The following is a 24,008-nucleotide window of genomic DNA, read 5'->3' on the forward strand; positions in this document are numbered from 1 at the left end:
CAGTCTTAATTGCAATCGTTTGTAAGAATAACACATACATTGTTTGCTACATGTTTTGGTGAAGGGCTTATTTGTAGTATTACTTTCGGTATACTTTTGAAATATTCATATTCTATACATTAAAAATAGCTCCAAAAGTTAAGTAAATACACATGGGATACATTAAAAACGGAAAACACACCAGTTTGTGCTTTTATTACGGTTATAATACATATTAGATGGAATACTTCGTTGTTTGCCCTTAGAAAATGACCTCTAGTATAATACACAGTTGACAATATGCTTAATTGCCTTTAACCAAACGGCTTAAAATAGTAAAATACACACTTGGAATACATATATTTATTTATCTTTTGAATGACAGGTAACTCCGGATCCACGCTTCAGGAAGTTAAACACACGAGAGAAAATTTCCCCGAGACTTGGTTATGGACAAACATAGTTTCTGAGTATGTTTTGTAACTGTATACACGTGTCAGAAGTTCACATTCATATGTGCATTATCCCTTTTCCCGGTAGTATTAAGGCACGTCTTAAGAACAAAGGATCGCGTCTGTTGATAGAGTAGCTGTTTGATCAGCATTAAATTACCTACATCATTGACCTAAGTCATTTCAATCGATCTTGCTTAAAAAATCTCTGAAATTGTTTACAAGTATTTACTGCTGAAAACGAACAAATGTCGGCACCTACTCAACACCTATTTTTTGAAACACAGTCATGGTTAATAGATGAGGTTAAACCATTTGAAATGGTAAGTTTTCTTAGTTTATTTACTACCAACGAACCTTCAGAAAGTAATACAATTCCTGTATAAAGAGCAGATGTTCTCCATGCCCACCAAATTGTCACTAAAATTTAAGGAATAGCAAAATTTTTAGGTATAGATGAAACAATCAAATTAAGTCTTTAGCAGATTCTGTTACATATGCCTACAATCTGTGCCTTTTGCAACTCGTATGTTTGTTTGGAAGGGTACAAAGGGTTTTGCAAGGTATCAATTGAACATTTAAGATCATTTGTAGACTTAAAGGTGTTCGCTTCTAGTTACTGTTAATAGTGTTCTATAAAAAGATTTTGTTTTAAGAAACCTCTTTAATGTAAAGAAAAAATGTGTCAACAGCTGACGAATAAATGTATAGTCGTCGACTATTTCTCTATTACAAGCATAGAAAATTAACACAGGATTTAAAAGTCTAAAGAGATGTAAAGACATGTTTTACGAAACGGACTGATTAGAAAATAAAAACCATAGGAAAGCAACTAAGCAACCTGCTGATTAGTTAAAATATTTGGTCTGACGAAAAAGCCTAAATCAAAATTAAACAGGTAAATGTTTTAAAAAATGATCAGTTTTGACTACGAAATACAAGTGTTTCAGTGACTTTACCATATACTTCGGGTAAATCAAATGAATGTCTGTCCCCTTTTACGTGTACTGTAAATTAGACTGTGTATATTTGGGTGCATTTTCGTGTTTAAGTCAAAACGGCGCCGCTGTAATCTCTGCGACGGTTCCGGACACGATTACTTCCTGGTACGCTACGGCCTTCTCGGTTAACGCGTTGTCTGGACTTGGAATCACCGATGGGCCATCAAAGGTAAGCCTTATAATTAAGGTTTGGGATACATGTAAGTTATACTATTTTTATATTATTATGAAGAAAGCGTTACACAGATATTGTTAATGCTGTTCAGTGTAGTGTCCTTGGTTGAGTACCAGTATTGAGTTCGAACAAACGACCAATTGGGAGGGAAATGGACACCTTTAGACTTTAGACTACACCCACTCTCATTTGTTTTGAAACATATAACTTCAATGCTATGTTAAATCTGTTATGTTATGAAAATATTGCTATTATGACTGGAATGGAACAATTTGGAAAAAGACATCTTTGCGACTTGACAATCACACATTGTATGTCATGCTTCATGCCCTTTTGCTGCATAATAAACTGACCCAGCCGTTACACTATCACAACTTCTATATATATGTAATGAAACGTGGTGTGATACGAGAAACACCAGGTGCAGTCCCTAGCTGATTGCGAATACATCTCACGCGATCGTAAAATATCCGGATATGGCACTAATTGGCTGGTTTTGAGATCATGGTACACATTTCGATAAGGCAAAGACAACAGTCAACAATCAAAATACATGTACATTCTATGTTTGTTGAATAATTTGTCTTAATTGCTTTATGTAAAATCCCTTATAACTTGTCTAAATATTTGATATTACATTAACTTGGGTATAGATGTTCGCAAAGATAATTTGCATACTTGTCATAAGCCATATGAAATAATTTAAGTGCAAAGTTATGTAAGTCAATCAACAAAGAAACCGGCTGATGGTGCATCGGAAACTGCACGTGATTTGATTGTGAAACCCTTTTTTGAGGGGTAAATGTTTAAGTTTCAGTATTGGTGAATTAAAACATTTAGCATATGCAAGTTTAGTCCGAATGAATTCACAATTATCTGTGCACGGACCAAATGATTTCATAGATGAATCGCACTTCTGAAATATTCAATTTCAATAATACAATATGTATTATCTTTAAAGCACACATTTATCCTGGATAATTATTAAAAAAACACTAAAAGTAACAATTCCAAGACAGAAAAACACCTAGTTTATAAGCGACCGTTTGCACACGCCATGAACCTTATATAAACCATCCAAAGCGTGTTGTTTCTAAGATAAGAGGTATTTCGAAGACTATTGGAGTATGATTACAATTGAAAAGACATGCGCTCTTCTTCAGAAATGCAATATGAATGAAAATATCATAACGTTGAAAAGTAATGCATTTTGGCAATGGTTTTGCTTCCTTTTCACTTTAATTTAGTTCACGACGTTCCGGCCATTCTTCGTAAGTCTGAATCTGCCATACTCTGTGGTGAGAGGCGAGCAGGTCGTCCTGCAATCAAACATCTTCAACTACATGGGCCAGGACCTCGACGTATGTGCAATTAAAAATAACTTATCAGTTATTTTAAACATTTGTGGATTTCTGTTGCGATCAATATGTAGTTCTGCTGATCAAGTGATATTCATCGAATATGCATATACATTAAAAAGAACATATTTTAAAAGCACACTCGGAGTGATATGGTCTAATATATAACGTATGTACAGCGTAAAATCGCATTATTGGTAAGGAAAAATGGTTGAGACCATGTGAATAAATTAACGATTGATGTGAATTTGATTTATTAAATATTACATGGGTCTGCAATTAAATTAATATTAATGTGGAAAAAGCACGGATTCCATGTAGTTCAACTTTCCTTTTAATTACACCGTTACATCATATTTGGACAATCAACTTATGCACTACGAAATGAAAATCAATTGTGTAAGAATAAAAATTATTCGCACTTTCTGGAACGCAAATCTGACTCTCTCATCAATATAATGCCCGAGCATAAAACATTTCAGGTGACAGTGACATTAGATAAATCCGATGACTTTGACGTCATTCAAAACAAGAGTGGCCATGTGACGTATCAATCCATGGATGTTGTCACTCAAATACACGTAAGTACAACAAGAGTGAACAAGTGACGTACCAATCCATAGATGTTGTCACTCAAATACACGTAAGTACAACAAGAGTGGACATGTGACGTACCAATCCATAGATGTTGTCACTCAAATACACGTAAGTACAACAAGAGTGGACATGTGACGTACCAATCCATAGATGTTGTCACTCAAATACACGTAAGTACAACAAGAGTGGACATGTGACATACAAATCCATAGATGTTGTCACTCAAATACACGTAAGTACAACAAAAGTGGCCATGTGACGTATCAATCCATAGATGTTGTCACTCAAATACACGTAAGTACAACACGAGTGGACATGTGACGTACCAATCCATAGATGTTGTCACTCAAATACACGTAAGTACAACAAGAGTGGACATGTGACATACAAATCCATAGATGTTGTCACTCAAATACACGTAAGTACAACAAAAGTGGCAATGTGACGTACCAATCCATAGATGTTGTCACTCAAATACACGTAAGTTCAACTAGAGTTGATACGGGTCACCTTCTCGAGTCACCGCAGATTATGTCTTATTTAAAAGCAGCTGTAAGGGCATGCGCTAAATATCTTGTTCCAAATTATCGCCGATCGGCTTCAGGTAAATAGTGAACTTATAACCTGACTAAATAATAACAGCCAACTTAAATTACGTGCTTGTTGGCAATCTAATATAAGTTTGTTGTTCTTCACTTAAACTCCACAGTACATGCAAATACATGGGGGTTAATACAGAGCATATTGTAACAAGCCACATTAGAAGGTTTTAATTGTGTCATCATTCTTAAATCAAATGGATACATTTGAAAAAGAAATAAGATGCGAATTCAATGTGTATACATATTTCTTTCATTAAACTGATGTGATAGCATTGAGAGTGTAATTCTTTGTGATGCAATCGTTTATGTAATTATCTCTTTTATTTGCTCCTCAGGTTAAAGCAGGAGCGGCAGCGTCAGTTTTTGTGCCAATTGTCCCTCGTATCGTCGGTCAAGCGGAGATATCCGTGAAAGCGCAGTCACCTTTCTCAGCAGATGGTGTCAAACGACAACTTAAGGTGCGTGATTTTGACTAAAATAATATATATATGTATATATATATATATATATATATATATATATATATATATATATATATATATATATATATATATATATATATATATATATTAAGTTACGAAATACATCTAACACATATAAACTTATTTCTTCTTAATCGATCAGGGGCAGTCTCCATATAGGGATACTAAATTTATTTACGGCTTTAAATAATATAGTCCAAATAAAAGAGACAGGTATTACCGGGCTCTGATACTTTAACGATGAAAAGGGAATACATCTGTATCGAACTTCATTCCACGCTCTGCAATATTCCATCACACCGTTGAACAACAGCAAAACGACACTTCAACGAGCATAATTTTCTTTGTATTTATTTCAGTTTTTAAGGAAATATTTAATGTTATTGCAATGTATCATTACTTAAACATTTACTTTCAAGATTTTTACCAGACCTCGTAATGCAATATTTTTCAGTCATATATAAATTATAGTGTGAACAAGATTCAAACGTTAATTTATGAATCCTTTTATGCAAACACGTCACCAGGTCGAGGCTGAAGGAAAGAAGATGCACTACAACGTTCCCTTACTGATAAGCGAGCTGAACCCGACCGACGTGGTTTTGGCTTTCCCCGATAATCTCGTGCCAGACTCGCAGAAAATTCAAGTTGCTGCTATTGGTTTGTGATTCCTTTTTGTTTTCAAAGTTTTTTTCCGGTTTCTTCTTAATATTAGTATACTGGATTTTTATGGTAAATATGTTATGACCGGCTGCTCAACTTTCCTAACCTAGTTTCCAGGATTCAATAAAAGGGATTTCACCAATTTAAGTTAAATTGTCAATCATTGTAGTCCAAAGCTAGAATTGACAAGAAACAGCTGATCAATTGGCCATAAAAAAGTTTTTTCAAAATAGTGACTGAATATTAATTGCCAAGTTCTAAGTGACATAATGAGCCCTTCTGTAAACAATCGTACGGCTTGTGCTTTTATTTTTACTATATTTTCTCGTTCTATGCGGCATAATGGCCACCGTATGTAAAGAGCCTGACTTCTCATAAAAAAGTTTATGGCTATACTATATTATAGTTTAATAATCCCGTTCTAGGCAATATAACGCTTCATATCTACGTTCTTATGGTTTTATTTTAACCATTTTGCTCCTTCAAGGTGATATTATGGGCCCTACCGTAAAGAATCTAAAGTCTTTGTTACGCTTGCCGACTGGTTGCGGAGAGCAGACGATGACGAGTTTTGCACCTGATGTGTTCGTGTACAACTACCTGCAGGCCTCAAATCAACTTACGCCGGAAATTGCAGATATGGCTAAACACTACATGAACAGAGGTTTAAAAGTTTAATTGATTTTCTTTTTTTGTTTTATATATAATTGATCTGCAACAAGCAGTTCTCAGTAAATATGACGTAAGTATGGCGTGTTTTACTGTTTGCTTTGTCATGCTGTTTCGATTTAAAAACGCTCATGCATCAAAGGTTGGTGCTGTTACTGTTTTTTATTTTATATGTTATGGCGGCGCCATGGGTTAACTCAATTCTTTTTATGTAAAGGGTGTTTTTCTAAACACGCAAAAACCCGACAATTTTAACGTTTAACTAGACACTAGCGACTAGACACACTAGGCGTATATAACAATCAAAGGAATGAGTCAATAGTTCGCCTCTCCATCCAATCAAAGCAATAATAGTGTTGTAAAATATAAATAAATTTGCGGTAATAAATCTGAAAACCGAAAAATAATTATTTACTAACTAGGCTATTTGTTTCAACTTTATCCAGGTTACCAACGTGAGCTTACGTTCCAGAGATCAGATGGATCCTTCAGTATCTGGGGCCAACAGGACTATCAGGGAAGCATGTGGTATGCATGTCTTATTCGTTTATATGTCCGCAAGTATAAGGCACAATATACAGCCATATTAGCATTTGACATTTTAAAGAACAACTTTTGCCATAGAATCGTTTTTTTGGGGGGAAATTGGGTTGGATTGTATTTATAAACATTATTCTTTTTTAAAAAGATTTGAATTATTGCAATCATGTTGTTATGTGGAAAAATGTGTTCAGATTAAGTTTGGGATATGGTTTAGTTAACTTCGAGTAATTGGTGCCACAAGAGACAACACGAGATGTGAATGGATACATTTATATCCCCTTGATTAACATTTGTCTGGTTTCTTTGGGTACCAAATTATCACTACAAACCATTGCCTATACTCAATTTGACAAACGGACTCAGGCGCAGTTAATATCAGCTTATAATCGACACTTTAAAACAAAACACATAAACCTTTTAGTTCAAACAAAACATATGAAATAAAATGCCCCATAATAAGCAAATCATATTATTTTTGAAAGAAAACGTTGTAATTCATTTAACACTTTATTTTGTTATCCTTTCATTTGCCGACTTTTCATTTGTTGTCATTTGTGTTAAGTGCTGAGCTGGACTCGATTAAGTATACGACGAATCAATTTGTAAATATTGCTTTTGCACATCGTTTGTAAAGGTGTTCATTTATTAAAGCTTCTTTGATTTCCGGATTCAGGTTGACGGCGTTTGTATTAAAGTCGTTTTCCCAAGCTCACAGGCATATTTTCGTGTCCGACAATATGCTGCGTACTGCAACAACATGGATTTCGTACAATCAGAACTCGGACGGCTCTTTCCGGAGTGTTGGAGCAGTTCACAGTACCTCTTTACAGGTAAGAATGTACTGTATTTAAATTCTTAAAGCCCTGTTTACTATTTTCTTGTGTGAGTTTTGACAATGTCAGTGAGATGTTCTGACCGTAATGATCATGAAATAGGTCATTGGGTATCCGATGTACAATAATGCGACTGTTTAACGCCTGGTGACCCCACATACTTGTGTTATCGTTGTGCAGGGTTTTGATGAGGAGAGAAAGAATATGAAAAGTATATGATACCGAAAAAGTATAACAAACAAACCGTTTAGGCCTTCAAATATTGCAAAATATGTCATTTACGTCCGATTTCAGTAGAAAAAAAGAACTGCTTGTACTAAACGTTTTATATTATACGTGATTTGTCATTTACTTTTTCAGTAATCAGTAAGCAAGACTCTTTTAAATTATACATAAATTATAAGGGGTCTCCTGTTCTCAAATTGTAACATTTGTACAAATGGCTCTATGAAAAAACACACACATCTGTTCATCAGATAACATCAAGACACTTAAAACAGATAACAGTTTGAATCGAACCAAAACTACCATTTCAAACTTGAATGTGGTTTATGCTTCCGAAGAATGTCCATTCCAGAATGTCTTAAATTCGCGCCGCCCTAGTGATATGAATTACGTTCTCTTTCACAGGGAGGCAGTTCATCTAAGTACAGTCTGACAGCGTTTGTGCTGATTGGCCTGTTAGAAGCTGAGCAAGTACTTAAAGTAAGGCCGATAGAAATTGGTTTGTATTTATTTATTTTAAAACCATTGTGCAGTTACCTGTGAAAGCATTATAGTATAATGTTATGAGCAAGTATGCAATCACAAGTATATGACTTGTTGACGCAATACCGAACTCACATTTTCATATTCACATTGAGGAAATCAAACGTTGGACGCCTTGATGAAAGGCTTATTTGCTAACTGATGAGCTTAATGAACACCTAATACAAGAGGAGCTACAAAGTCTCAAAAATAGATCGAGTATCAAGCTACCCTTAGGCGGCTAAAACGAGTTTCAAGTGTAAACGGAATCGCAATGACATGGCTCTGCAGGGACAAAAGATACGAAACGGGTTGTTGAAATAACTGTTTGTCTAAGACTCTATGGCGATTTCTATATTGTTCAAACACGTCTTTCATTTTGTTCCAAATCAGCCTTTGTCATTAGGAATATGCTTTGTCATATTTTATATTTCTTTATAGAATGAATACCGTCTTACCAATATTGCTGCAAAGGCTCGCGGATTTCTTGAGCTTCATCTTGCCAATCTAAATCATCAGTCTAATGTGGAGTTGATTAACGATACTTATGATCTGGCAATTACTGCTTACGCACTGGCCAAAGCGGGAAGTGTCCGATCATTTGACGCCTACACCAAGCTGAAGAGCAGAGCAACCACAACTAAAGGTTCGGTGAATTACACTTCCGGTCATAGAGTTAAGGTTTCAACTCAATAAAGTATAACAGTAGTTTTGGTTTTAACTAATTAAAATATTTTAGTAGAATCAGACAATTCGGAAAGAGCATTTTTACCCGCTTATATATCACGTTTTTATGAGCTTCACGTAACGCAAAAAGCTTTGTGCGGAATGAGCTTAATGCGGTCTAACTCATGCTTATCCCAAATTTTCATTGGCCGCCGTATTCAGCACACAGCCTTAATGATATATTATATATAGCGTATGATGTTTTAATCAAACACAAACCACCCATCCAAATTGTTGCTGTACTTTTTTATGTAAACTGGAATTAAAACATGTAAAATGAAGATGTAAAGACATAATGTACTATTCGACAAGTCAATGGGTTTGAAAAGGCATAACCTAAAATATATGAATAAGAAAAGTACATTCCAGATATGGTATTCTGAGTAGGCGGAGCTTGAAAGAACACTAAACGTTAAACTGCTTAACGTTTTGTGATAGCACCGATTATCCGTTTCATTGGCTGAAATTGAATGTTGTATTCTGATGTCTAGTTTAAGTTGACTGTTTCGGTGAATTGATAACAAATGTTATAGTTTTGTTCAAATATTAGTAATGCAATTGGACATGAAACCGATTATATCAAATAGATAAACATGCTGTTACACAGTACCGTGTATTTTACAGACGGTAAGATGTTCTGGCGAATTCCAAGGACTCAGTACACGTACAGCTACTGGGAAAGTTTCTACGCCCGAGAGTCACCGCTTTCCGTCGAAGCCACTGCCTACGCACTACTTTACCTCGTTCAGACCAGACAACTTTCTGAAGGTATGCCACTCGTTAAGTGGCTCGTTACCCAGCGCAATTCACTCGGAGGTTTCACGTCTACGCAAGACACGGTTATTGGTCTAGAGGCCTTGTCAGCCTTCGGGTACGTTACCACCGCAAACCTGGACCTCAATATCGATGTGAATGGCGTTCATTATAGCAAGAGTATGCATGTAACAAAGCAGGAGGCAATGGTCATGAAGCTACTAGATGTAAGTCATTAGTTCAAAATCAAAGGTTTAATTATAATTTACTGAATATTTTCTATCGTTCCAAAAAAAACAACGAAATGTAAATCTGTCCAGTGAAACTATTAATGCATATCTTATTTGTATACTTGGTCTTCAAACATGACATCAAACCATCGTATACTTTTCATGATTGCTGTTACCGAGGTATAAATTCAACTCTTTCATACAGGGATTGGCTTAAAACCACACAATAATTTACGCATTGAATTATATCATGTAATGTGCAAAGTCGTGTGTGAAAACGCCATGAATGAAATAACCTCAATTTACTCATTTGCGTTAAACTAGGTTCCGTCCAGCGCCATTCCAGCCTTCAGGCCACATGGCGCGCACACAACTCCGGCCAACTCCCCGCTTCCATCGATAAGCCTTGAGGCACACGGACACGGGTCCGCTCTCGTGCAAGTAAATATTTTCTTACAATGAAGTATTACATTTTGGTAAATTTTGTATGAAAGCAATATTCTAATTGAATATGCAGATAAATTGTTGACGGTACTTGCTCGTTTAGCTTTAGCAATACAGTACAAGCATGAAAGTCTCCTAAAGCGAATATTACCAAATCAAAACATGGGCTCCTAAATTCGTGAAAATGTATAACCTTATTTATACATTCATAAAATACATATTTTGTTAACATTAATATTGGTGTTTCAGATTTGTTTTTTTTCCAAATGACCGCTAAAAATGGTGCTCTATTTCTAAACCTAAGGTACAATGACGGTCGGAAATTTGTGCCCTAAGATACACCGATTCCATTTTGCAGGTTTCAGTATCGTTCAATGTGGAGACTGAGCCAGCCGCTCCAGCGTTCAACCTAACATCTGAAGTTGTGCAAGAGTCGCTACATTCCATTGTCGTAAAAACGTGCGCCAGGTAAGAACACGCTAGTTAAACTTAACTGCATAAGATGTTCAAGAGTCGCTGTACTCCATCGTTAAAATGTGAGCCAGGTGAGAACACGCCAGTTAAACCTAACTACAGTAGATGTTCAAGAGCCGCTGCACTCCATTGTTAAAAATGTGAGCAAGGTGAGAACGCACCGGTTTAAACTAACAGGTGAGACATCGCTGCATTTCATTGTCGCTCAAACGTTTGTCTTCTCACTGGTAGGAACTTGCTGCTGCTTCAACATGTGGAATAGGTTTTTAAATAGGACATGTCATTATCTTAATAAGAGTTGAGATTTTACCAAAGATATTTGTAAGTAGCATGTTAAAGAAAATGTCGGTTTTGCCAGATTCTTCTCTTGTTCAGAATCATGCATCTTTTTAAACACGCGGGGTTCAAATTAGATAGCAATCAATTAGTTGTCAAAGGTAAAAGGGTTGCCTAAAATGATGCCTTAAACTGCCAAAAAGATCTTAAACAGACAAGGTATAAATACATTTTCATTGCCCTTATTTTCAGGTACCTTTACTCCTTGTACCATGGACCAGGCATGGCGGTCGTAGAAATCGATATGCCAACAGGTTTCGAGGCGGACCTTGAAAGCAAGAATTCTGACATCTCCTTATCCAAAAAGTCTGAAATCAGGGACCAGAAAACCGTCGTTCTCTACTACGATGAGGTATGTTTTTGTTGACAGCAATTGAGACATTTTCCTTACAAAAAGTCAAGAAATTCATTTATTATTGACCAAATCTTGGTAAACATTGTTCAACTGTGGCATTCTATATTTCGTTTCATTTTTAAATTAACGAATATTTAATCTCATATTTTTCAGCGAAAATTACTTTTAAATGGTTATAGTTGGGTAAGGTATGGTTTAAATGTCAAGTTACATTTCTTAACCAAAGTATGTATATTTTAACCTCTCACATAAATTTTAGATTGGTCCGTACGGAGACACCTGCTCCTATGTTGAAATGATCAGATCCGACCTCGTGGCCAACCTGAAGCCTGCTCCGGTCAGAGTCTTTGACTACTATGAGCCAGGTAACATTTCTTGCATAGCTTTGCATTCATGCATGTAGTTGTATATTGCTCTTTATTATATTCCTTCGCTTTTGAACGACAGCAATAATCATATTGGAGTCATAATCGAGTAAATGTACTGTAAATTTTCCCAGATTTGGTGTATGTTCATTTTCTAAGACAATTTATACTAACGTTTGCAAATGAAATTAGCAAAGCAAACACGTCATTCAGCTGATAGAAGCAGGACTATAATTCTCTCTTATAACGAAGAGACAGTTACTTTGTAACGCTATAGCGATAACGAAAAGTTAGTGTTCAACATTTGAGGGAATGTTATTTAAAGCTGCCGGTTTCCTTTCAATTGCCGTGATCATTGACGATGTTATCATGTTGTTTTCAGAGCGATTCAAGGCCTTGGCATTCTACGAGTCGAGTGTCCTGCGGGATTCCTCCTTCTGTGATATCTGCGCTGACTGTGGATGCTAATCATGTTCGCGTTCGGCAATGATTTTGAAACCAGTGAATATGGGAATACTTTAAAAGCAAATAAATGTCCATTACACAATAATTTTGCTCTTTATCGAATTTTGTAATTGTATTCTTATCGCAACATATTATGGCGTTTAGTTTATTATAGTTAAGTTTGTACTTTATTACTTTTATTCTATTAGCCTAATTGTAACGAAAGTTGATAGCTCAAAGAACAACCCTTGCTTACAGAATCACCCTCGATGCCTATTTGTATGTAAAACACAGTGCTGGAGTGCTTTTAAAGACACGACAAAGTGCACTTTGTTAGGCTGGAACACACACCCTACTATCCTTGAGTTGTCAAAGATTGATTAGTTGTAAATTCTTTTGTTTTAGTGGTTACTTTACGAAGTTCTAATGATTATTGTAAGAAATAATGTTAAAGACTGATTCGTTGTAAAAACAAATATGTCGCTACTTTGAAAGTGCTAATGATAATTGTAAGAAATGATACAACGATTACACAATTGAGATACGATGTTTTCTGGGGTCAGTATTCATGGTCCCTCCCAACAGCATTATGTTAACTTCGTCAATACCTAGTGCAACAAAAACTAATGAATGTATTCTTTCTTAAGGATTTATAGCACACGCAATTTGACGATGGGGCAAGAAGGTACTTAGCATTTAAAATATGCCGGTTACGGAAGAAGCGGTGCATGCTCAACAACACTAAAGGTATAAAAGAGGACGCCTGCAAAACACACTCACATTCATAGCTTAAGCATCATTTTAGGACTTAATAAGTTATAAAATATAACTATAAAAAGAAAGAGAATTAATAGGAATGTGCACGTTTACAGAATTACATCCAAACTCAGTATATGACGTAATGTTCGTCCATATCGCATCCGCGTCTACTATACGCGTATGTTAAAAACGAACCAGTCAAATACTGTCGAGTCTATTCCATGTTTCAACTTGCACGTCAGATCTGCCTCCCGTCCGCTAAAAGTTAAGTGATTTAAGAAGACGCAGAAGCGGACAGGAATACGGATGAAAATATATAGAAAGTTATTTTCTAAATTAAGCAAAAGAGGAAGAACTTTTTAATTTCATTTCTGCTCAATATAGACGTTTATCTCCATGAAAACGACATAATGCTCTTAGTTAGCTCCTAAAGATCTCTTATTCCAAGAACACGCCCCTTGTGTTCCAGTGCAAACATCGAAGAGAACGCACGCGCATCTTTATACTCTTAGCAAAAAGTCGGCTGTGCTACATATTAATTGTGACAAAGCCCCGTAACAACACTGTGAAGACATTATTTTGATTGATTTTGAATATTTAAAACATGAAATAAGTCGTTCGTTGTGTATGTATTAAAATAGTGCCTATTTATATCAATGGCATACAAAATGCATTACCATAAAGTTAAACAGAGGCAGCATCAACATTTCTTGAGTGGACATACATTTCCGCTTTATTCTTTTTTGCATATCACTGTAAATGGTTTATGCCTATCAATTATGAGCAGGATGTTGAAAATTATATAATGCCTAAGGAGTTGCCTTTTCCTCTCAGATAAAAAAACAGATATGAAAGAAGCCATATGTAACTATAGTAGATCACAGTAAATCTTTAAGCATTCACCAATCATTACACATTTATTTTTTGCGTTTTCAGCTATGAAATACACGGTAACAATCTTGCAATCAGTGATTAGTATTTCCCATAAATGCATTACTAAATCAGTTAGTAAAAGGTTTATCGCTCCAAAATTTATGTTTGTTATACATACAGTGTGTGTATACCACGTGATAAATTGCGTCATATATGCTACGTCGGAAGGCAAAAAATTGCTTAAAATAAAGACTTAAATCAAAGATAACTTTTCATTTACAACACTATTTTCAATGAAACAAAGGGCAGTCAATGCCGCTTAAAGAGCCCCGCATTTGTATTATTTCCGAAATTTGATGAGGTCATTAGTTTCATCAAACACTTCGACAAACCTGTTTTCAAAACTACCTGATGACTAAATAGTTGAAGTATACAAACTATGACAGTTTGCTTCCAAAATGTACATCTCTCTCTGTTTTAATGTTATCATTAGATGAAATAATATCAAATGTATTTGTAATATCATTGATATTTGCTCACAGACGGAAGAACAGGGATTGAAACCCGTACTTTTTGTACGGTGTGGGTTGTATTCAACGGGGATTATTTTTCTACACATCCCTTAAAACATTTAAGCCAACAACTCAAAAGATGACACAGATGACACAGAAAATACCGAATTGCCAAAAAAGTGAAAACACATAAGCAAAAATCGTTCGCTAAGAATTCTTTAACCAAACCTAAGTAGCAGAACATGTTGTTTTTTCATGTTCGTGTATATATAAAAATATATATGTAAATATTATATTGGAAATTGGAGGGCTTGGATTGCATCAGTTTGAGAATGATTCATTATAAACTAAGCAGTAGGAAAGGCTCATGAATATGTTGTGAAAAGCAATATAAGACATAATTAAAGCAATTTGAATATATTTGTAATATAAGACATAATTTTAATTATTTTGGCTTTTATATTTCTGGATATTTGCGGGACTTGGAGTAGCTTTCAGTAGCTTTCCTTATTTCTCTAAACTCTCTGTTACTAATAAGAACACATTCATTAATTATATGCCGTTGGTTTACTTACTTTTCAGAATAGGCACTTAATAAGCACTTAGGTAGATACCATAGTCTTTAGCACAATTTACAAAAATACTTACTAAAGCCAAATCCACTGTGTTCGTAAAGAGTTGTTTCCTTGAAATGAGAATAGAGGAAATATGTATTTTAAACATGTACACTTTATTTTCTAGCCATTTAAATTTGCTTTAACGGGAGTATAATTCTAACGAAATAGAAATTCTTCTCTTCTTGAATACTTATTGCTGTTTATAGTAATGGAAAACAAAAGGACTCAGCTAGTAAATTAAAAGGCCATATGTGTTATAACCAATATTACAGTATTTCCATTATTTTATTATTTTCTTTGCAAAAATTAAGAACAGTAGTTGCATTTGGAAGGAAAAGTTGTGTACTGTTTTTTTTTTCCATTTAATATGGACGAATCAATATGATTCCCGTTAAAGGTTTGCAATAATTTACAATGTATATGTTTACAACTGTCACAGTAAAACATATCTGAACTTGTGTTGAAGCATATTTGGCAAAGTTGTACCTTCTTGAGAAGAAGCTGCACTGTCTTTTTGACTCAAAAATATTGCAAGCGAAGCAATTGTTGTCCATCTCTCTTATTGTGGCGGGAAACAAGGTCTTTTTAACCGCCCAAGAGAATACATTTGCAAAGAAACATACTATCTGCAGAGTTAAAAGGACCAACAGCCCAAACGCAATACAGTGAACTATCGTGAAAGCCATATGCAAGCTTCAACTCTGAAAGTACAATGAAATTGCAATGATTGATGATGTTTCTTGATTTCGGTGTAAGAAGTTCCGTTCAGTTTGTTAATCAACACTCGTGAAATAAAATAAAAAAAATACACTGGATTAGGTTTTTTTTTTATTTCTCTTATGCTTATTTTCAGTGATATACGGGTATTTTTTATTTATATTCTGAATACCAATTTGTTACCCGTGTGGACGCTTCAAATGCAAGGTTTTGATTGCCGATGTCATTCCTACCCAGGTTTATGGATTTTTGTGTGTGTGTCATTTACACGTTTCACAATAAAGGACCATTTTCCTAATGGACGGCACGTTATCATGTGTTTTTTTTTAATCTTTAGAAAAACATACGCATTTTTAAATAACATTATTAATTATAGCATTACTTGCATGTTAAAATGTTGGATCAATTGGTTGTAACTATGATTTATTTTAAAGTAGATGTTGATTGTAATTTATGTTATATAAACAAAATCGAACAAATTAACGTGTCATGCATCATCAATGACATGAAGAGAGATGCATGCTGGCTAATATAGTATACCAATAATTCGAGATAAGTCAACATCCAAATGTCCTCGTTATGTTCTTAATGTTGTGATGTTTTGCAAGTAGGTCGGAAAACGTTATATGAATTCACAAATATATTTATATGAAACTAATTTAAAAGCAGAATGTTCTTTCGTAGACGTGCAGTTTTTGTTTACTTTCCTCTCGTTGAAAGCTATTTCCAAGTTATTATAAATGGAAATGATATTAAACTATACATCTGTGATATATAACCTTGATTATTGTCAGCGTCATGCTTTATATCAGCAGTGTTGTTGAGCATGCTATCCCTCTTCCGGAACTGTCAAGTCATATGTTTATTTTCTACGTATTCCCTAAACCATTATCCAATCGCGTTTAATATGACCCGTTAAAGGAACTTGTTTACGTTTTGAAGTGTGTTTTAGACTTTTTGTATGACATGTTTAACAAATTAAAACGCCGGGGTAAGAATATGGGACGCTTAATAGAGTGTTATTCGGATTTAAATTGTGCGAATTTAAAGACCACTTTATTTCTATATGTTCATTAAGAGTGCTACGTTAATGCTAATTTGAAAGCAAGTCGAATAATCTTCAATTTATCTTGATGATGAATCGAGCGGAAGAATTAATTTAAGATAGTTACAAAGACTATGGAAATGTGTCGACTCAAAGACAATTCCTTACTTTACTTACTTCAAATAGTCAAAACGTCCTAAGCCAGTATCGGGTTTTCATTTAGTTAACTTTACACTAGCAAAACAATTGCGAGATGAAAGCAACATCTTAGTACATGTATGTTTATAACAGTTATGAAACTAGGTAATTGAATTAACAGTTAATAAAATAACGTTACATATTGTTAAGCACTAATCAGTTTTGGGTCACTAAATATGTTTTCTTGGATTCGATTTTTATTGTCTGTGAACTGAATTGTTTAAAGGTAATTTCAGGCTTGTCGAGCATACAGCATTTCAACGCTTTCACCGGTGTCATTTTTTTCGTGTGAAATTTGAACAAAATGCATGTAAAAGTGTTAAATACCTACAAAAGTTGAAATAGGCACTATTTTCAATAACTGTTGAAAATATATGACAAAAGATGCTCTATTATACCGGAAAAAATAGTGACGCTACAGAAAGGCTTGGATTTTGAATGCTTATTTCTCTTTGGTCTGTGTTCGTAAAAGGAAGTAAAATGTCTAAATTTCAATTACTTCAAACAAGTTGCTGCCAGCATAAGATCTATAATGGCTATAAAACACTTGATAGAGTTATCCAGTAATCACAAGATGGTGGTGAAAACTAAAATGTATTGGCGAAAATACATTTATTTGGCTGATGAAAGATCATTCAAGAGAAGGGCAAAATAAGATGTTTTGTCGAAAATGGTGCCTTAAGCGAAAATAACTCGTAAAATATTAATGGTATTTAAAAGTAATATGTTTCTAGTTGTAAGAATGTTAAATGTAAATAAAATACATACTTAGAGGATATTTGCTTCTGTCACCTTTTTATGTTATCACTAAACAAATTATGCTGAACGAATATAAATTGTAGCATAAATTTTACAAAATGAAAACTAATATTTATATTTTTGTGAACACTGCTCATATACAGATGAAAACATATTAACATATGTCCAACCAGCTTAATAAGGGGAATGGAGGGGGGGGGGGGTAGCAAAAAACATTCACATTAAAACTTAAAATCACATCTTTTTTTCGCCATTTGAAACTAAAGAACTATTTTAAACAAAAATCCAGATGAAACATTGTGTGTGTGTGTGTGTGTGTTTGTGTGTTTGTGTGTGTGTTCCACGTTTGTACGCGTCAGTATTTATCGTAATATAGTGCTTAATGTGTGCCTTAATTTTTATTCATACTTTGGATATTTTCAGTTAGCGTTGAATGTAGGTACAGTATTTCATAAGTTCATGCTAAGAATGAACAAAATAAGTCAAATTTAAATACACTAAAATTTGAGTATTGTTAAAATATACATGCGAAAGCAGGTTTCGCGAAGGTTTATCAAGAATAACGTGAAATCTTCACGTAATTTTAATGTGTACTGTTCCTTTCATTGAAAAAGATACTTTGAATTATTCTCTCTTTGATAACATGTCAACTATGATTCAACTACAGCATGCAATAAAGTTGTTAAGAAATACCCTATAAGTGTAATCAACCACCAATAACTGAATATCTTACCTTTTTGGGATAACTTAGGTCCGTTCCATATTTAACTTTTTAATGATTATCATAAGAGAGAAATTCCCATACAAATACAAATTAAACTACAACGCATTTATTTTTATAATTCTTCCAAAATCGTAGTTTTGATTTGCATTTAAGGTTCATCACCGCTTCCGGAACTCGACCACTGAATAGCATATCACCTTTATCCCTCGGCACTAAAATAAAAATCCAACAAGCTTTACTTCTGGCAGTTAACATTTACAATATTACTTTGAAGACCAGTCATGCAATTGAAAGAATAGCATACATGGAGGTTTTACCATTGCCAACGCCGTGGTTTACCATTGTATTGATATACCTATATCAACTCTATGAATATCTGTTCCAATTTAAACTACGGTCTGATTTATAAACTTATTCTCATTTGTGATTTAAAGACAAGTCATGCAATTTAGGGTATTGCCAACGTGAGGGTGTACCATTGTATCGGTTTCTAAATAAGGGTAACTCTTTGAATATCTGTTTCGGTTTAAACATACCGGTTTGATTAATAGACAAATTTTCTTTTGTAATTTTTCGATTTAAGGATTTGCCGAAATATAAAACTGTTTATAGTGTTAATAGTATCTCAATTATTTTGAGATTTTGCACCTCTATTAGATGAATGCTTATTACCTTTCAATATCAATAAAAACGTGTTTGCAAGGATTGAACATATTATGTTCACGTATACATATTAAAAATATACTTATATTCTAAACTTAAATAAAAAAAATAATTTATGCCAATTAAACAACTGTATTTTGACAATACCTTCTTCATCTCCTATAACAATACAATATATCCCGTTATATAAATACCTGAGCGGTGTATAACTAAAATAATAACAAATATTGCCTAGCCAAAGTTCAAAGATTTTGACTAAATGGTTTTGTCTTTGTTCATGGGATTGCGTTGTATAACTAACGATGATGATAACGATTTCAAACAAGAGTGCTGCCATTTTTTCAAATTTCACGCAAACTTGAAGCACACATAATTTATGTGAATACTTTTTTGACAAAGTACATATTTTAACAAGCGACGTACCAAAGATTCAATCAAACTGCCAATTTCAGTACACAATTAATGGGGGGGGGGACAAATCATGCGGGCGTGTATGTCACAATCACGTTGAAGTCCAGCTCGCAGGTAGTGATAACATGCAACAGACCCTAACTCACCTTTAAAACACCATATGGAGTCAGGTGATGATAATCTTAAAACAAAATCGCCCGAAAAGAACGAAAATACTCTTTTTTGTCTTTTTTCCAACCAAAAAAGAGGCATAACTGACAAATCATTTTAGCCATAATTATGCTTTTGTTTTAGGCAACATATGCACTTAGTGTCATTTGAATATCATGAGAAATGGCCAAGCTTAAAAGATCACTGCGACGATCGCCGCCCCCGTTGACTACACTAAAGGTAAAAGGTTTGCTTTGAAAAAAGTAAGACTGATATGAGACGGATGTAAACCCTCCCTTCTCCTTATCCCATGGTTTAATTCTGAAAATATTGTCTCGTGCAGAGTGAGAAAAGGGAACCTATCGTAAAAAACCGACGTCTGATAGTGATTGTTTTACCTTTGTTTTTGCTCAATTTGACATAATCGGCCCTGCCAAAAAGATACGTCACGAGATTGATGCAACAATCCGATTATGCTCATATAGAGCCGTTATAACTGTTACACTTTACAACAGTAACAAGATGTATCTAAGTTGTACACAATTTTGTATAATTTCAATCGATAAACGACTGACAGACATGATTTCATTGCGTGAAAAGGTGGAATGCAGATAAATGACAAAGTCATTATCAACAATTGATATGATCCTATTGATTATATTACTTGTGAATAAATTAGTTATACAAGCAATTGCTTGAACAAATTAATTGTTAGCATTTTAATTTTGGTGATACATTAGAATTCTTAAGTCAAGAATGTCATTTTCGGTTCCGCTGAAACACCCATAATAACCGTAACACAGCACATGTTTATGTCAAAAAATAACATTCTATTAAATTCTAGTCTGTTATCAAAGGCTACCGCCAAGGGAAAATACCGATTTAAAACAATTAAATACACTAGTTGCTTAAACAAGACATATTTGTCAAACACCAGGGCAGGTTTGTTAAAACACGTGGAAGGACTTTTAAGAAAATGGAGTTATTTTTAATGATTTCCCACGTGAATTCAAAAGTTTCAAGCTTTGAACTGCGGTCAAATTGTCCATGAGACTTTAACATTTTATCAATTTACATCCGCAACAAGTAGGCATCATACTTGTAAATGGCAATGTTTTACAGACGTGTAATCGTCCTATATTAAGTTGTAATAAGACAGTTTTCACTTTAGCCGTAGACATTATGTACTCATAAATAAGTTATCAAGTTATCGGGTTGATATGAAAAACGGTTTCATAATATGTTTTTCACTGTAGTTTTATGTCCTTTGCCAAACCGTTCCATGACTTACTTACCTAAACAGGGCTGTCTTAAAGGCAAAGATAGGACATTGCAATAAGTATAATTATCCCAGGTTAAACTGTTCTAGAGTAAGTATGCTGCCTGACAAGGTCGTCATAAAAGCGTTGCCAGTGACCGTATTCTCTAAACAATAAAGTTCGTCATGTGCTGAACAAGAGTAACATTACATTTCAATATTTATGCAATAAAGCTAAAGAAACAAGCTCAGTAGCAAAACAAATAAACATAAACCCGGTTTAGTGGCACTGTGTAAACACCAAAGACATAAAACATAAAATCACAAACAAGAAACATATAACAACAGCACAAAACTTCAAGTTCATAGTCCAATGTCAAACCGTTGAAGAGTTAGTGTGCGGACAAAGATTTCATTAGACTGCCGCCTGTCACCTTTGACCTTCCAACCTAAAGCACCATAGGGGTCATCTACTGGTCGAGGGGAAAACAACTGGAGTGTCTTGGTCAAAAGTAAAACCATTCATTGTTGTGCGGACAAAGTTTTGATTAGAAATTTGATCGTGACTTAAACCTTTGACATACTGACTTAAAAACAAAAGGGTCATCAACTGAGCAAGGGCAACCTAACAGTTCGGATTCAAAATAGGTCTAGACTTAAAATTGATCATCAGAATTGATCGTCTAACCATTGTAACCATCATTAGATTATGGAATCGAAACTAAAAGTTTATAAATGAGTAATCGTTAGTGATATGACACAAAACCAAGCTCCATTTAAATGTCAAAAACTGAACTTAACAATAAATGAACATGGAAGTAAATTATGTTTGTTTGTTATTTGGAAGTAATTTATAAAGAATAACTAACATATCATGATTCTTTGTCAAACATTTCTTTAGTTTTTGTGCGAAAAAAAGTTTCCAAAGACTGTTGATTGTGACCATAGCATTTGGCCAACTGACCTCAAAGCAATTAGGGTCTTCTACCGGACAAATGCAAACTATTACGAAAGTTTGATGTTTGTAGGTAAAACAGTTCTCGTGTTATTGTGCGCAAATGATATTCTTTTAGTATTGAACGTGATCTAAACCCTTGACATACTGGCCTTGAAACAAAAGGGCTCGTCTACTGGTCAAAGGCAACCTACCGATGAGGTTGTACCATACTTGGTCAGACAGTTCTTGAACATGGGCGTTGATGACAATGATATAAAATAGCATTAGGTTGCATCATTAATACTAAAATAACACACAGCAAACTAGTCTCAAATATATTTACAAATATGAATACCTTCGTGCTCAGCAATGTGGCTTTTAACATGGTCTTTGTTAATATTTTTACTACTTTGTCCGTCCGTTTAGTTCCGAATGCAATTTAATATGATTCGCCAACAACGGTGGAAGTAAAACATTCGGTAATTTTTATTTGGATAACAATGTAAAAATGATATCTTGTTTCAAATAGTTGATTTAACTTAAGCGATATGGAAATCCCAAAAATACTCCTCGCTTAAGTAAAGAGCACTCCTATGGAAACGTTATTTGGTGGATTCTAACCTTTAAAATGAAAAAGGACAGAGGGATATGCCACTGCACATGCCTAACATATGTATCAGAGTTACAAGAATAATTTGTACCCGAACACGCTCTTTTATTCCGGAATTGTTATTGGTAGAAATTTCATTTTCTTAATATATGCATTGCACAACTTTTAGGAGAAGAACTTTTATTCGGGATAAATATTTACAACATATATGTTTCAATAAGGTCAAGATGACAAATGATTCAAACATTTCAATTCAAGTCTAATAATGCATATATATTGCCAAACGCATAATAAACCATATAATTTGATACAACTTATACAAAATCATAATTAAAAACAATGAACAAACCAATTTCTATCATTATTAAATAGTCTATAAAATAAAATATAATAGAATATTTTCAATTAGTACATAAATAGTTCAGATCTTAACTAAACATAGTGAACCAGAATAACAAGCGTTCGTAAACTGTTTTACTTATCTTCCATAAAAATATACTGCACAATATTATTTCCATATTTTAAGAATAGATTTGTTTGTTAAAAGGTTATATCTCTTCCCCAATTCGTTAGTAAAGTATAACTTTATGTACATGTATTATGAGTTATTAAGGTTATATACTTTATTTACATTTGTACAAAAGAGTAAACAATTTTAACTGAAATGAAAGTACAACATATATAAACACTCTAGAAGTCACGGTTTGGGCAATATCTTAATGAAACTTGGTCAGAATGTTACTCTCAATAAAATCTTGGACGAGTTCGATATTGGATCAGCTGGGGTTAAAAACAAGGTCACCCGGTCAAATTAAAGGAAAAGCTTGTTAACACTATATAGAAGTCACATTTATGACTGTATCTTCAGGAAACTTGGTCAGAATGTTAATATTCATAATCTCTAGGTCAAGTTCGAATCTATGTCAAGTGTGTTCAAAAACTCGGTCACCTGGTCAAATTGAAGGAAAAGCTTGTTAATATTCTAGGCCCCAATTTCTCGAAACTTCTTAAGCTTAACAGGCTTAAGTAGCTTTTAATATTTCAATTACTCAAAAAACATACTTGAATGAAATTTTGATAAATGAAAAATGGTTTAATTTAACTAACATATAGATGATTCCTATCTAAAGTATAACAACTCTTAAAGAAGTAAATATTATCCAAATTATTGAAAACCAAAGATAGTGAGTTTAGCTTAATCCGGTTATAAGGTACTTAAGAAGTTTCGAGAAATTGAGGCCTGAGGTCTCATTTATGACTGTATCTTCCTGAAAGTTGGTCAGAATGTTTATATTGATTAGCTCTAGGCCAAGTTCGATCTTGGTCATGTGCAGTCAAAAACTAGGTCACCAGGTCAAGTAATAGGAAAAGCATGTTAATAATCTAGAGGCCACATTTATGACCATACGTTCATGGAACTTGATCAGATTGTTATTCTTGATGATCTGTATTGGATTAGATGAGCGATACAGGGCGTTCAGGGCCCTTTTGTTTTTTGTTAACTGTTATAGATGTATAATTCATTTTAAAGACTCATACTTTAAATA

General features: G+C 34.1%; 1 protein-coding gene across 3 annotated transcripts in view; it reads left to right on the forward strand.

Moving 5' to 3' along the window:
- Positions 1-12,334, forward strand: part of LOC128231406 (CD109 antigen-like) — a 32,855-nt gene extending 20,521 nt beyond the window's left edge. For all 3 annotated transcript variants that reach the window (XM_052944239.1, XM_052944417.1, XM_052944325.1), the window contains exons 21-37: positions 365-449; positions 1,484-1,601; positions 2,855-2,968; positions 3,448-3,546; positions 4,500-4,622; positions 5,174-5,306; positions 5,797-5,973; positions 6,425-6,506; positions 7,195-7,351; positions 7,985-8,059; positions 8,543-8,747; positions 9,452-9,807; positions 10,135-10,251; positions 10,613-10,722; positions 11,257-11,416; positions 11,679-11,784; positions 12,167-12,334. In XM_052944239.1, coding sequence (XP_052800199.1) covers positions 365-449; positions 1,484-1,601; positions 2,855-2,968; positions 3,448-3,546; positions 4,500-4,622; positions 5,174-5,306; positions 5,797-5,973; positions 6,425-6,506; positions 7,195-7,351; positions 7,985-8,059; positions 8,543-8,747; positions 9,452-9,807; positions 10,135-10,251; positions 10,613-10,722; positions 11,257-11,416; positions 11,679-11,784; positions 12,167-12,252 — 2,303 coding nt within the window. In that variant the 3' untranslated portion in view covers positions 12,253-12,334. The remainder of the gene's footprint in view (positions 1-364; positions 450-1,483; positions 1,602-2,854; positions 2,969-3,447; positions 3,547-4,499; positions 4,623-5,173; positions 5,307-5,796; positions 5,974-6,424; positions 6,507-7,194; positions 7,352-7,984; positions 8,060-8,542; positions 8,748-9,451; positions 9,808-10,134; positions 10,252-10,612; positions 10,723-11,256; positions 11,417-11,678; positions 11,785-12,166) is intronic.
- The last annotated feature ends 11,674 nt before the right edge of the window (positions 12,335-24,008 follow it).

The sequence above is a fragment of the Mya arenaria genome, chromosome 1 (genome assembly GCF_026914265.1).
Source record: "Mya arenaria isolate MELC-2E11 chromosome 1, ASM2691426v1".
Classification (NCBI taxonomy): domain Eukaryota; kingdom Metazoa; phylum Mollusca; class Bivalvia; order Myida; family Myidae; genus Mya; species Mya arenaria.